At 45.6% G+C, this 15,049-nt stretch overlaps 1 protein-coding gene across 3 annotated transcripts; it reads left to right on the forward strand.

The window, feature by feature from the left end:
- Window positions 1-6,622: 6,622 nt before the first annotated feature.
- Window positions 6,623-14,353, forward strand: LOC124655550 (mitochondrial acidic protein MAM33-like). 3 transcript variants are annotated; one of them, XM_047194430.1, is made up of 8 exons: window positions 6,623-6,763; window positions 6,851-6,965; window positions 7,085-7,189; window positions 7,282-7,373; window positions 7,496-7,818; window positions 7,933-11,436; window positions 11,521-11,843; window positions 14,019-14,353. In XM_047194430.1, exons 6-8 carry the CDS (start codon window positions 11,281-11,283, stop codon window positions 14,182-14,184), a joined length of 645 nt encoding a protein of 214 aa, XP_047050386.1. In that variant the 5' UTR covers window positions 6,623-6,763; window positions 6,851-6,965; window positions 7,085-7,189; window positions 7,282-7,373; window positions 7,496-7,818; window positions 7,933-11,280; the 3' UTR covers window positions 14,185-14,353. The 3 variants fall into 3 exon arrangements, with proteins under 3 accessions (XP_047050386.1, XP_047050385.1, XP_047050384.1); XM_047194429.1 differs by having other exon boundaries at window positions 7,085-7,193; window positions 7,496-11,436; XM_047194428.1 differs by having other exon boundaries at window positions 6,624-6,763; window positions 7,496-11,436.
- The last annotated feature ends 696 nt before the right edge of the window (window positions 14,354-15,049 follow it).

The raw sequence follows: 15,049 nt of genomic DNA on the forward strand, positions 1-15,049 counted from the left end.
CCGGAACTCCTCGTGATATCCGGGATCTCATCCGGGACTCCGAACAAATATTCGAACTCCATTCCATATTCAAGTGCTACCATTTCAACATCCAACTTTAAGTGTGTCACCCTACGGTTCGAGAACTATGCGGACATGGTTGAGTACTCACTCCGACCAATAACCAATAGCGGGATCCGGAGATCCATAATGGCTCCCACATATTCAACGATGACTTTAGTGATCGAATGAACCATTCACATATATTACCAATTCCCTTTGTCTCGCGATATTTTACTTGTCCGAGGTTTGATCTTCGGTATCACTCTATACCTTGTTCAACCTCGTCTCCGACAAGTACTCTTTACTCGTACCGTGGTATGTGGTCTCTTATGAACTCATTCATATGCTTGCAAGACATTAGACGACATTCCACCGAGAGGGCCCGAGTATATCTATCCGTCATCGGGATGGACAAATCCCACTTGTTGATCCATATGCCTCAACTCATACTTTCCGGATACTTAATCCCACCTTTATAGCCACCCATTTACGCAGTGGTGTTTGGTGTAATCAAAGTACCTTTCCGGTATAAGTGATTTACATGATCTCATGGTCATAAGGACTAGGTAACTATGTATCGAAAGCTTATAGCAAATAACTTAATGACGAGATCTTATGCTACGCTTAATTGGGTGTGTCCATTATATCATTCACACAATGATATAACCTTGTTATTAATAACATCCAATGTTCATTATTATGAAACTAATCATCCATTAATCAACAAGCTAGTTTAAGAGGCATACTAGGGACTTCTTGTTTGTCTACATATCACACATGTACTAATGTTTTGGTTAATACAATTCTAGCATGATATATAAACATTTATCATAAACATAAAGATATAAATAATAACCACTTTATTATTGCCTCTAGGGCATATCTCCTTCATCACCTTCATGCTATGTAGGAGGAATAGATCACATTAATACCATCATAGCAATAGTTAACTTCATAATCTACAAGAGATCATAATCATAGCATACGCCAAGTACTAACACGGATGCACACACTGTCACCATTACACCGTGCGGGAGGAATAAAACTACTTTAATAACATTGCTAGAGTAGCACATAGATAAATTGTGATACAAAATACATTGCAATCATAAAGAGATATAAATAAGCACTTCACTATGCCATTCATAACGGTGAATAAGTATTCCGTGAAATATAGCCTAAGAGACCCACACGGTGCACACACTCGTCACCTTTACACACGTGGGACAAGGAGTCTCCGGAGATCACATAAGTAAAACTCACTTGACTAGCATAATGACATCTAGATTACAAGCATCATCATATGAATCTCAATCATGTAAGGCAGCTCATGAGATTATTGTATTGAAGTACATAGGAGAGAGATGAACCACATAGCTACCGGTACAGCCCCGAGCCTCGATGGAGAACTACTCCTCCTCATGGGAGCAACAGCGGTGATGAAGATGGCGGTCGAGATGGCAGCGGTGTCGATGGAGAAGCCTTCGGGGCACTTCCCCGTTCCGGCAGCGTGCCGAACAGAGACTCTCGTCCCCGGATCTTGGCTTCGCGATGGCGGCGGCTCCGGAAGGTTTTCCGTATCGTGGTTTTTTCGCCTCGGGGTTTTCGCGACGGAGGCTTTAAAAAGGCGGAAGGGCAGCCTCGGAGGGGGCCTGGGGGGCCCACACCATAGGGCAGCGCGGCCCCCTCCGGCCGCGCCGGGTGTGGTGTGGGGCCCCCGGGCTTCCTCCGGCGGCTCTCGGGTGTTCCGGAAGGCTCCGGGAAAAATAGGACCACGAGTCTTGATTTCGTCCAATTCCGAGAATATTTCGTTACTAGGATTTCGAAACCAAAAACAGCAGAAAACGGCAACCGGCTCTTCGGCATCTTGTTAATAGGTTAGTTCCAGAAAATGCACGAATATGATATAAAGTGTGCATAAAACATGTAGGTATCATCAATAATATGGCATGGAACATAAGAAATTATCGATACGTCGGAGACGTATCAACGTCCCTGTCGCCGAAGTAGGAGAACACGAGCATGAAGCCGACTTCGAGGCGGTGGTAGCGCGCGAACTTCTCCCAGCCGATGTGGAGGTACATCTTGCCGCGCGCGTCGTAGATCACGTCGACGATCCACCGGCAGTAGTGGCAACCATCCTCGCGCAGATGCAGCGAGCCCGAGCGCTCGTCGTCGACGACGAAGTCAGCGAAGTCGTCCGGCAGCCTCTGGATGCCGTGTGGGTCGCCCTTGATGACGACGATGAACTCGAACAGCACGGGCCCTTCCTCGTCATGTCTGTCCGACGATGAGGACGACGACGATGTCGCAGGCGACGGCGAGCGTGCAGCTCTACCGCGGCCACGACCACGACCACGGCTGCGAGCTCGGCCTCCGCCTCTACCAGCCATGGCGTCGACTCTTGAGATGGTGGTGGCTAGGGTTAGGGAGAGAGGCGCTAGGGTTTGTGTGTGAGACGGACGATGAGAGGCGGCCCTTTTTTATAGGTCGGAGGGAGGCGGGGGAGCGGTGACGCTCATTAACGCCGGCACGCAGAGCTAGGCGGCGACGAGACGCTTCGCTGCGCCTCTGCGGGAACTGCACCGTCGCTGCGCGCCAATAACTTCCGTCGCGAGGTAGGCGACAGTTAGGTTAAAATTCAATTCTGCCGCTGATGGGTCGGCCCCGCCATTCCCCGCCTCGCTTTTCGGTGCGTCCGGCGTCCCCGGTGCGTCCCGTGTGGGGCGGGGACGGGCTCGTGCGCCGGACACCATATCGGGACGTGCCGGATAAAAAAGGGCTTTGAGGGACGCGGCTGGGAACGTTTTTTGGTCCGGCATGCCCTAAATCGCTTCAAGAAATGTTTTGGGAGACGTGACTGGAGATGCTCTGATTAGGGTTAACCAAACACCCCAGAAAAATCTCTCGTGTAGCCGGATATGGACTGTGCTTTGCACGATGGTGTACGTGCGAGCGAGTGACTTTGTTTCGCCCGTGCTTGCCCTGTCCATGCGACCAAGTTTGTGATGTTGGGGCCTCCGCCTAGGTAGCTGTCATAGCGTACGGCGGAAACAGTGGCACGAACGCCAAATTACTTGCCGTACGGCACGGCCAGTAAGTGGAGCATCGCAATCAGGATCTGACCACCCGTGCCACGACGCGTATCACCGGCCTAACTGTTTTTCTTGCTCTGAAAGATTAGTTTCTAAAATACAGTTTCGAGAAGTCAGATACGGCTCGTAGTCGTGGGCAGCGGGAAAAATAAAGTGTGCGATGAAGAGTGAGGGCATCTCGAGCAGCGCGACGTATTTTAATGTCCGCGCGCGTCCGTTTGCGTCGCGCAGCGGACGTTGAAATTAAATGATCGTTTTCGTCCGCGTGTCCATTTCCGTCTGGGGTTGGCTCCAGCGGCCCGACGCAATTTTTTTTCTTCTCTTTTTCATTTTAACATACTTCCAAATATTACAAATTGGAAGATTATTTTACACAAACTAATACATAGTTTGGAACATGGTTTACACAAACTAATACATAGTTTGCACCATGGTGGACACAAATATAAATATTTTAAAAATAGAAACCGAGTTGTGTTGATTTCCGTATGTTCGTCGCCAAGAAAGAACATTCGAGGGCACACCCAGATCACCCAAACCGAAAAATCCAGCGGGAGGATTGACGGTGCCCTTGTTGGTTCTACCGATGGCGAACGGACGTAAACCTTCCACTACGGCTTCGTCTGGCCCGTAGCCAGATTCGCTGCGAAGCAAGAACACTCTACGTTCGAACTATCGGAGTCCGACTCGGATTCGCCGGTGTGGTAGTGCCTGCGGCAGGCCGTGTCGTCGAAGACCTTGACGACCATCTCACCGTCTCCCTCGTAGAGGAAGGTGAGCTGGCAGCCGGGCTCGAGCGCCGGGTCCCGGGCGAACTTGCCCCACCCGGTGTGCAAGTACATCTTGCCCCGCCCGTCGAACGGGACCTCCACGGCCCGGCCGGCGAAGTTGCGGTCGGCCTCCCGTAGCCGCAAATGCGCGGCTCGACGCCGTCGACGAACTCGGCGAACTTGTCCGGGAGACGCTTGATACCGAGCGGGTCGTCGTCGATGCGGAGGAGGAACTCGAGCGGCGTCCCTCCACGTCGGAGGAAGACGAAGAGGGCGCGAGCGACGGCGAGCGTGGGGCCGTAGCTCTCCACCACGGCGGCCCCCGCCCGTCCCCGGGGCCGTCCGGGGCCGCGGCCTCGACCGCCTCGCCGGCCACCGGGACCCGCCATGGTCTTCCTCGCGGGGTCGGGCTGCGTCACAGGAACACCTAGGCGGCGGAACGCTGGAGCTTTGTGGCGGCTAGGTTTTCTATGGAGGAGTGGATGAGGTAGAAGAAGGCGCGGCCCCTTTATATAGGCCGGAGGCATGCGGTGGCCGCGGGACGCGTGGCGACGCCATTAACGTGGTTGGCGGAGGTGGGCTCGCGGCCGCTCGGCAGCCGAGGCATCGCCATTAACGTGGCGCGGACCGCCAAGCGACGCAGCCGGCGCCGGCCGCAGCGCGTTTGAGAAGACGCATCGACGCAGGGTCGCCGCCGAGCGGGCCCGACGAAGCGTCCGCCGGATACGAGCGGACACTTTCGGCGTCCGCGCAGTGTCCGCGGAGACGCATCCGAGGCGCATATTTGGGCCAGGTTTGCGTCTCCGCGGACGGCCCGGTCACTTTGCGTCGCTCCGCTGGAGAGGGTGCCAGACGCATTTCCGGTCACGGCGGACGAAAACGACCATTTGCGTCGCGCTGCTGGAGATGAGATTGTTTTTCCTATCGTTCGGCAAAGCAGCTAACGAGCATTTCGGCAATGCAGCGGTTTTAGCATAAGAATGAGAATGACTGTTCCATAGGAATGTGAAGGCCCGTAATGATTTGTTAGAACTTTGAGTGAATGAAAACTTCTACTCCATCTGTTCCAATGAATAAATCTTATTTTAATAGAGCTTCAGTTGCAATCCTTGATGACTGCTATCACCTAACTTTTAAATTTCTGAAGGTTAAATTTAATCATATTTTTCGTGAGGCAAACTCGGTAGCTCATGAATTAGCTAGGCTAGCTCGAGAATCTGATCAACAAGTATGGTTAGATGAGCCCCCAAGTTCTATTGTGCCTCTCTTAATCAGTGATGTAACTTCTATTTTAAATGAATAAAGAGACATCTTTGTGTAAAAAAAGCTTATTTTAATCGGAAAAGTCAAACCAAGTAAAATTTAACCATATTAAAAAAAACTATCAATAACTACAATGTTAGATATCATATAAAATATATTTCATGATGTATCTAACATTGTTGATTTTGGATTGTACATATTAATATTTTTTCTTAAAAACTTGATCAAACTTCATTTTAGAAAAAAAAAACATTAAAGTTGGAAAATATGGAATTGGATGAAGCGAATGAATTATTACCATCTCATGGAGTAAATCCGTTTCTTCCAAACCATAGGATAAAATAGTTTCCTTCTCTCCCGTATGGTATACATATCGAAATTTCTCTGCATCGGCGTTGTTTTGAAGAGTGGGCGACACCACTGCTTTGGGAGGAGTAGGCCGCACCGTGCGTTGCGCTAGCCGCTGCTCACGAGGGTGTCCAATCGCGTGGCGGCAAGGAGGCGATCGTCCTCCCGCAAGGCCACCAATTTTTCGTGTGCGTCTTTTGATGCAAATTAGACAGTAGACAGATTACCCGATTTGTGAGGGGCTGCAAGGAAAATGTGTCAATGACGTCTAGTTACAATATGGAAAGTTTCCAACGTTACAGAAATGGACACGAAAACATAACCGTGTTTTTTCGATGAAACATACATGGAAACGGAATTTCCGCCTCCAATTAATATGGATTTTCTGTTTTAGGGTTGATGTGTATGGTCCAATCAATGGCCCACCACATGGGCTTGTTAAGCCAAAATTGGCAACCATGTATTTCCTACATGTAATCGAGGGGGGGGGAGAGAAAAGAGGAATGTTTGGGGGTGTGTGGGTTGGGGGGTCAAAAGACACCACTTTTTTCCATCTTAGTCCCTAAAATAATTTTGTCTTTAAAGAATCTTCCAAACTTGGGGGCGGTGGCCCCCTCTCACCTACACATAGCTACGCCAATGCTTCCCTGATTCGTTGGTAAATCATGTACATGCTAGAATTGAGAACAAGCAAGTGCGTGCCCCTTTGCCCTATCTGAGAGCTCTCCACGATAGCCACGAGACACTCACGGGCTGGGCGCTGGCCTCTCTTCATTGCAGCGATTGGTCAACGTGTCACAGCGTGACTGGCTAAGCTAAGAGAGAAAAAAAAAGAGGATCAGAACAAGGTGAAAAAAGGTCCCGACCCAGCGAAACCCTATCCACATTGCTTCTCGCGTAGGACTGCTGCCACCGCCGGCCCTGGCCTCCCCTCAACTTTGCGCCGACGGAATCACATCCCCGCCGCCACCACGCGCGCTTCTCCTCCCCCCAAGCGGCTGCCGGTTTCTGCTCCGGCTCCTCCTCTGCGCCGGCGCCAGGCGTTGTTTTCTTCCCCGTTGTGGCCGCCTCAGCCGCCGCCATGTCCGCAGCTGCTGCAGCAGGAGATCGGTGCGGGTCGATGGCGGATGGAAGAGCAGGGCCGCGCCTCAAGGTATACGACGAGCCGACGCCGACATCGCTGGCGTGGCGGAGATCTCGCTGCCGATCCAGGATGTGCCCTGGGCGCACTTCCACCACCTCCCAGTAAGTTTCTCCTCCCCTACCTGCCTATTCTTTTGCACTGTACTGCTGGCGGCGGCCCTCATGCGTGTTCGTTGTCCGTTCTCAAAGGTACGCGTTGGATGTGAACGTGGAGAGGGTGGAGGACATGGTGACGCACCAGCGGCTGCTCGAGGAGGCTCGATACCTGCATCATCGGCTTGCCTTGGCGGTGGGTGTCGTCCAGGTAATGTGGTTTTTGGTAGAGCACATCTCCGCAAGTTGCACTAAACATGTTCCCCTACTTTGCATAGTAAGCAGCTGGATAAATTGAGCATAATGTTACTGCCCTACTTCTTTTTATAGATTGCAGTGATACTATCCAAGATACAAATAAAGGATGGAGGCCAAGGGAGATTGTGATGTAGGATGGTTGCAAAATAAGAAGGTTTACAATGTGTTGCAGCAACAGTAGGTGAAACTATTTAGCAGCTGCCATTATCCCCCCCCCCCTACGGATGAATACTGGATAAATTTAACTTTGTCTTCTATTGTAACGCAAGTTTGTTAAAGAAGTCCTCTTCCAGCTCTAGACAAATATCTTTGGCGTGATGCAAGGATGTCATCTACGCCTCACGACCTATCGCTTTCTTGGGTGAGTTCTTCCTTTTTTCCTGTTTGGTAAATTTGATTTCATACATATATGTGATATCCATGGCCATTGTTGACGTCCCTATTTCTCTCTCATTTTTTTCTCTCTTCTGCTTATGAATGAAGGAAAATGGATTGAGATTGAGAAAGGAAACAAAGAGCTCGTCTCAGGAAAGGTATGGATTTAGGTGCAGTTTATGGACGCTTTAGAAATTTTGTAGGCTGCTAGCCATTTGACTGGTGTTTGGTTGATAAATTGTTAACTAATTGAGTAGATACTCACTATCTTAGTTTGGTGAAATTGATTTATATTTAAGTTTTACATGGTTCTCTCATATTCTTAATTAACCTGGTGGTGGATAATGGCCTATTGGTATCTTGGTTTTATGCCTATGGGATATGGCAAGAGATGATGGTCTCATGGAGCATTGATTTTACTTGATGATGAGGTATTTCTTGCCTGTATACATTTGTAGCGAAGAAACATTTTTTCTGGTTATGATAATTATACGTATCATGCATTCAGTTTTACTCCATGTTATCGTTTAATTTTGATTCTGCAGAAGATTTCAGTAGAACATTGCTCTGCCGTGCTTGCAACATCCTAATAGACATGTGGTTAGAACAGGGCAGCGCATATCGTCTCCCGGATTAGAACAGGCATGTGAGAATTCTTGTGCCTCTATTGTTTATTTCTCAATGTTGTTGTCATACTATGACAGCCATGCAGTTTATTGATACCTTTGAAGAATTATTGAGGGATTATGCTATGTAGTAGCCAAGATGCAGCAGTTGAGGTAATAAATTTCAGGCTTTTGTATCATCCTCCCTGGCTTCCTCCTGAATAACCACCCAACCGATTTGGTTGTTCATTTCCATGACTGCACAGCCTGTTTGCGATCCACATTGGCCTCTGTCAAAAAGTTTAAGGTCTTGAACAATGTATGTGGTTCTGAATATACACTTGGGAGTCCACACATAATTAAATCATCTGGGAATGATGGGTTATACTTCCTCATTAAGCTTGCGTAATGTTAGGATATGCATCCACAAGAAAGGACCATGAGCTCTAAGTAAAATCAACACTAAAATAGGCAGCTATTCCGAGAACTGATTTACATGACTTATTTTTCCCTTTGTTGTAGATCTGCTCTTATTATTTTCCGTATATTCTATTGATAATTTTGTCTACTAAAAAGGTGGGTACTCGTTAAGCATGTCGTGGCGGAGTGTGTTTGTTCTAAATTATGAATAACCATATAAAATGTGTGACTCCGTCAGTTATCATCATGACACATGCCTTGATCCTTCAAGATTTTCCATTTCTCTTTCCATGAGTGAATGCATTATAGAAATGGCACATTGATTGATTCATTTTCTAATGTAGTACCACATTTATACACAAGCAGAAATCCTTAATTTGGCACACGAGAAGGTTAAGAAGACCTGCAAATTACGATTACAGTACAGTTTTATATCCCAGTTAGTTGACCATGCTCTTTTCTGTTTTATTTGCTGATGCAACCTACGATAAGTTTAGTCAAGATATCTATGGTCTCCTAGATTGCCGATGTGAGTTTGCTATTCAGAAATTTATATTTTTTGATACTAACAAAGAATCCAGTTGATGTGTCCATAGTTTTGTTTCTCTTAGCTAGGATCTAGATAATGTAAAAATACAAATCATTTACTTTTGACCTTCCAGGTTCATAGACTGTATCTTTTGTACTGAGCATCTTGCTACATTATTTGTACTCAAGGCTTCGGTTATTCAAGGCTTCGGTTATACCTGGTTTCTTTCTGCACTAACATCACGTAGAAATTTATTTACTAGCACATTCAGTGTAACTATCTGGGTTGGTTAACCGTTGCACACACACGCAGTTTTTTTCTTTTTCGCTTGACAGCTTTGTGATTCGGTACCGCTGTTCTTCTTACTGTCCGTTTATGTTTCACTTATAGAGAAACGCACTGCTAGCATTTCCAGATGTGTACTGGTCTGTTTTGCTTACCTTTTGTAAAATGGGTTGCTTTGCCTCGTGATATTCTGTGATGTGTTCATCATTTACCTTTTTTGTTTCCCATTAGTGAAAATGATTGCTAGCATCTTTAGAATGTACAATATGTTCAGGTTAGATTAGCTATGTTAGGTTAAGAAATCTCTCCATTATGCCGGCTTATCTTCCTGCAACCTTAACACTTCATATCCTTTTTATTTTTTCATTTCACTTTAGCCAGTGATTCATGGATCCTAAACATTCAGATTCAGGTACGTTTTCTTCTTTCCAGTTGTTCCATTTCACATTGTATCTTTCATGTACAATAGTTGGGCAGATTTTTTTTTTTTTTTTTGGATCAAGGGTGGTGGTTAGTATGACACAAAAAAAAAGATGATCTATGGTATTCTAGACTAGGATACACAGATTTACAGTTAGCATTGCCACTCAACTGAGCTTATATTGATAAAATTATTTGGCCCATTCTTTCATGGTAAACATAAAGAGGAAAGAGCTATGTTCACCTGCCAAATATGAAAGCTTGCACTGTTACTTCATCAGATGGCCAGTGCAGCAACTCTGAAGTATTCATGATTGGTTGGGTTGTTCAGTTTCTCAAAGAATTTCAAAATTGTCACAAAACCTTCAGATTTTTTCTATAAAATCAAGCTAGCTATCCAATCATTTCGAGGTACAACCTTAAAAGGAGACATCTACGATTGATCAAGTTGTCCCTTCATTATTTGACAGTGGACATGCTCTCCCTTCTATCACTCTTTTATCAGTTGCAAGGTGCAAGTAATCCAGTTTAATGCAGGCATTACATCCTTGCATGCCGAGGGAGCAGATGACCACGGGACAAAGTAAAAAAGGAAAAATGGGAGTGCAGCTGGCAAGTTACATCCTTGGTTTTGTTTATGTATCGATGATGTATTGTATCAAGTCTTAACGTGTCCGATACCAATTTTCGTATTATACAATATATATTGGTCACAACTTGTCAACTTGCACATGAGCAGTGTGGATTTTTTTATTACATTTTATACATTTTTACTCTGAATTATCTGTCATCTATCTCACATCTGGCTAGCCTCATGTGGTACCAAAATAATGAGGTCTGTGCTCCTACACGGAGTCAATTAATTTGGGACAAAGGGAACATGTCTTTTTCATGCTCCTAGATACTGGATATGGATAATAAAATGCATTGGCCTGATATATTTTAGCATAAAACTAGATTTGATCGACATCAACTGTCTGGCTCAGAATTTCAAACTTGCAAGGATTTCAAACTTGCAACTGGACGGTACAAAATCTGCTAGGAGCGAGATTAGTCCATGATTGGAGTGCCACTGTACGGTGAGGAGGCGCCCCATGGGGCGCCCAGCCTCTAGTTAGGAAATAGTTTGTGTGTTTGCTTGAATGCATGAGATTATTTGCATTATTGGATGATTCTCTTGTTCTGGCGAACTCCTTCACAGCTCTCTATCCATATCATATTTGATCCGTATCTATTTTTAACAATAGTCTCTCTGATTTATATTGATTGTCTCAACTTTATCTACATATAGATGCTAGTAGTCAGCAAACATGTCTAGATACATCCGTATGTACACAAAGTTAACTCAATTAATTCGAATAGGTGGAGTGTTTATTTTTTATTTTGTTTTGTATATGGTTTCTGTATTTATTTTTTGCTTTTAAAGAGCTAGAAAAATAAAATGTGACACTATCTTCGCTTCATTTTCATCCTTGCAAGTCTGAGGCAGTGCAAATTTTCTGTTTCATGAATTGTGAGACCGTGGTACGCTCACATGATCACATCGAATCTGACCGTGAATCCGTGATCACCCGGTTCGCGGACGAACCACACCGAACCAGGCTCGAGCCGCGACCGATCTCCATCCCGGCGCGATGTTCCTGCGCCGCCTGAGCACGTCCGCCTCCGCGGCCCTCCGCCGGCGCCGCCGCGGCGCCAAGGACGACGGCCTCCTACCGGCCCTGCGCACGGAGATCGCCCACGAGCTCTCCTCCTCCCCCTCCTCTTCTCCCCCTTCCCTCCATTCCCAGGTACCCTTCCCCCGCCCCATCCCCCCCACCACCGATGCACCGCCCCAATCCGGCGCCACTCACGCCTCCCTCCCCATTTCGCAGGACATCAACGACTTCGCCGCCGTGTCGGACGCGCCGCGCGCGCAAGACGTGCTCCTGCGCCGCCGCGGAGGCGGAGACACCGAGGAGGTCCTCGTGTCCGCGCTGCTCGCCCCGCTGCGGTTCGAGGGCGACGAGCCGCTGCCCAGGGACGCGCTCATGAAGGTCTTCGTCAGCAAGCCGGGGGTGGACCCGCTGCTGCGCTTCGACTGCCGCGCGGCTGCGGGCGACGGCGACGCTGCTACTGGCTACGACATAACTGCCCTTTCGTATCACGAGTTCCCTGGCGACGGTGGCGACCGCAAGTATGAAGGGCGCGACTTCAGGTAACGTTCCTTGCGTCGCTTGGTTTGAATTTCTGTGGATTTGTTTACTGTATGTGTACAATGCGTGAGCTGAACTGATATAGTGGGGTTTACTGAAGGAAAAGACATTGTTTCCAAAAACATGAGTAAGTTGCAGGTATCGTCATTTGGTTAGAACCTAGGAAAATTGCCCCGATCGTGCCCTAACAGCGTAGAGAAGAGCTTGTGTTGGATTTGAAATACCTATGGAATTGGTGGATAGAAAATCAATCCATTTGGGATTTGGCAGCACCGTTTCTTTGATCCAAAGTGCATTTGTATGAAAAAATGATCGGCATTTTTAGTATGTTTTTTATTGGAATTCCCACAACAGAAATTCTCATGAATGGTCCAAGGAGGAGCCTGTGCCTTTGTTCACTGAAATTTCTCAATATCTGGATGTAGCTAACTAGCTATAAAAGAGTCATTGCTTCGTATAGTTTCTTGCCGCAAAACCGGTGCTATTAATAACTGCAAGTCTGAAACTCTAGTTGCAGTCTGTGGAGACCACTAGTCTTAGTCCTAAACATAATGACGAGGAAACACTTGCAGTACTTCCATTTCCTTAGATTTCCTTGCGTTAGCTGTAACCATCATCTTATAAAGGAGATTTATCAGGGTTGGGTTGTTGGACAGATAACTGCTTGCATCACAATTTTCGGTTGAATAGTTGCTTTCCTCTTTAATATTCCGATAGCAATTCAGGTATTTAGATATTAGATCCGTGCAGAGGTGGCTGATCCTTCTTTGTCATGAAATATTAATGCAACATACATTTGTGCGATTGCTTTGATTTGGGCACCAAATTTAATGGTAATACACCCCAAAGTAGATCTATATGATGGGTGTTGAAGTTTATCTTACAGGTTACGCCTAACAGTCAAAGATCATTCCCTTACCTAATTTCTTAAGATTGCTGCTCAGGGTGCAATATTTGATCAAAGCATTAGACTGTTCCTTCAGTTAATACAAATTTGGAAGTAAGATTGCATCAAAAGTACAGAACGAATGTAGTGTAGCACCTGACTGGCCCAAGTCATGTACTTATGTGCAATATTGCATGCAACTTGTGCTACCAATTTGAACCGTTACCTCTGTCCGTTGTGAAGTTCGAGGCACGAGAACATATAGAGATTTCTCGATTGATGGTACGGGTAGAGATCAAAATAGATGGAAAATCACCAGGAATGGCATTGCTTGAATGCTTTGCAATTAAAAAAAGTGAATTAGTGAAGAGTAGGCTGTATTGAATGGGATGACGTATCGTTTGTGTAGGGATCAAAATAGATGGCAAATCACCAGGAATGACATCGCTATTTTGATGTAAAGTCTCCTTTGATTCATAGGAATTGCATAGGAATAGTGTAGGATTTGAATCCTATAGGAAAATTTCCTACACATGTTGTTTGATTCATAGGAACATATCCTATAGGAATCTTGTAGTGTAAATCCTATAGGAAAAAACATGAGGTCATACCTCATGGAAAATTTCGTTTGCTACAATCAAACACACTTATTTTCCCATAGGATTCAAGTAGCCACGACATTCCAATCCTATAATTTCCTATTCCTATGATTTTCCTATCCTATGAATCAAAGGAGCCCTAAATGATTAGGTTAAATCAAAAAATTTGGCGAGACTTTTTCTCTATAAATTTGGAGGAAATAATTCAGGATATATGAAATCTTATTCATCTATTTGTACTTTGCACCGTTCGTTTGAGCACCTCTTGGGCTGTAACCCATTTGATGCACATTAAGCTGGGGCCAGACTGGGCTTAAGATGGCCAATGCCTACTTCCTACTTTTTTGTTCTGTTGTTTTATTCAACAAATAATGTGCTCAAAAGCATACTAAATAGAGGATATGCATATGCTATTCAGTTACATACAATGTTGTTAATGGTACCCTATGGTTTCTTCCAAGACCAGGTGCGGAACAAAAATTTGGATGCAGCATTTATATGCATTTTGAAGCTAGTTTTTTCTGGAACTCATTCATGAAATCCTCTGTTTGTGGTTGATAATTATACTAGTTGTTTGTATGCATTATGATCATGTTGTTCCTGCATAGACAGCTCAAAAAGAATGAGCTGTTCGCTTGTTCCTTTCAGATCCCACACTACTAAGTGACATTGCTTTTCCTTCCGTGGTGCAGAGATTTGGATCCTAAACTGCAGACTGCGCTGAAAGAATACCTTATGGCAAGAGGCGTTAACTCTGAACTGGCAAACTCACTTCGCGAACACTTGCTGCAGAAGGAGCGCATCCAGTACGTGGGCTGGCTCAAAAACTTGGAAGAAATGCTCACGAAAAACAATTGACCTAGTTATCGGAAAATGGATGAACAAGAGAATGATCATTGACCTACCTAATCCTCCTCTGTTCAACTTTGCTCTTCGGTTGCTACTCTGTTACTGATGAATCGTTTGCTTCATGATTTTTTGCTATGCCAATGCTGGGTCAGGTAAATGTTATGTGCAAGTGTGATCACAGTCTCTGTTAACTTCCCATTCTCTCATGAGAGAACTTTGTCCTGTCAAGTTCTGTGCAAGTGTGATCACAATCTGCATCTTGTTGCTGTTTGGTGATGCTGGATTTGGATCATGAACTGTAGCGGTGATGCTGGATTTGGATCATGGTGATGCTGGTTTTGGTTCATGAGCAGATGAGCTGAACTCCTTTTGTCGTGCCCACATTTTCTGATCTTAAATTTCAGTAAATTTGCCTTGAGCCCTGACTCAAAGAAGGAAGTCCACTTTTGGTCTTCGAATTCTTGTGAAAGTTCACTTTTAATCCTAGAATTCTGTTCGGTTTAAAATAAACCTTGAACTGTCAGAATTATTCACTTTTTGTCCTTACCCTAGTTGATCCAGACGGTTTAAAATCTGTCAGAATTATTCACTTTTAGTCCTTACCCTAGTTGAGCCAGACAAGTATCTACCACAGGTGGCCAATAACTCAATGCAATGGTGCAAGAGAAGAGAGAGGACGATGCTAATAGGAAAAGCAAGTGGGCTTTCGTCGTGCAATGCTTCCAGTGAATTGAGTGAGATGCTTCCAGTGAATTGAGTGAGAGGAAATTGAGCGAGAACTGGTTCAAAGACGCAAGGGTTTAAATCTTCGCATTAAGATTTTGGGTTCGGCATCTCAACTGGTTTGACATCTCAAGTAGATTTAAACCCCAAG

This window comes from Lolium rigidum, chromosome 5 (genome assembly GCF_022539505.1).
Source record: "Lolium rigidum isolate FL_2022 chromosome 5, APGP_CSIRO_Lrig_0.1, whole genome shotgun sequence".
NCBI lineage: Eukaryota > Viridiplantae > Streptophyta > Magnoliopsida > Poales > Poaceae > Lolium > Lolium rigidum.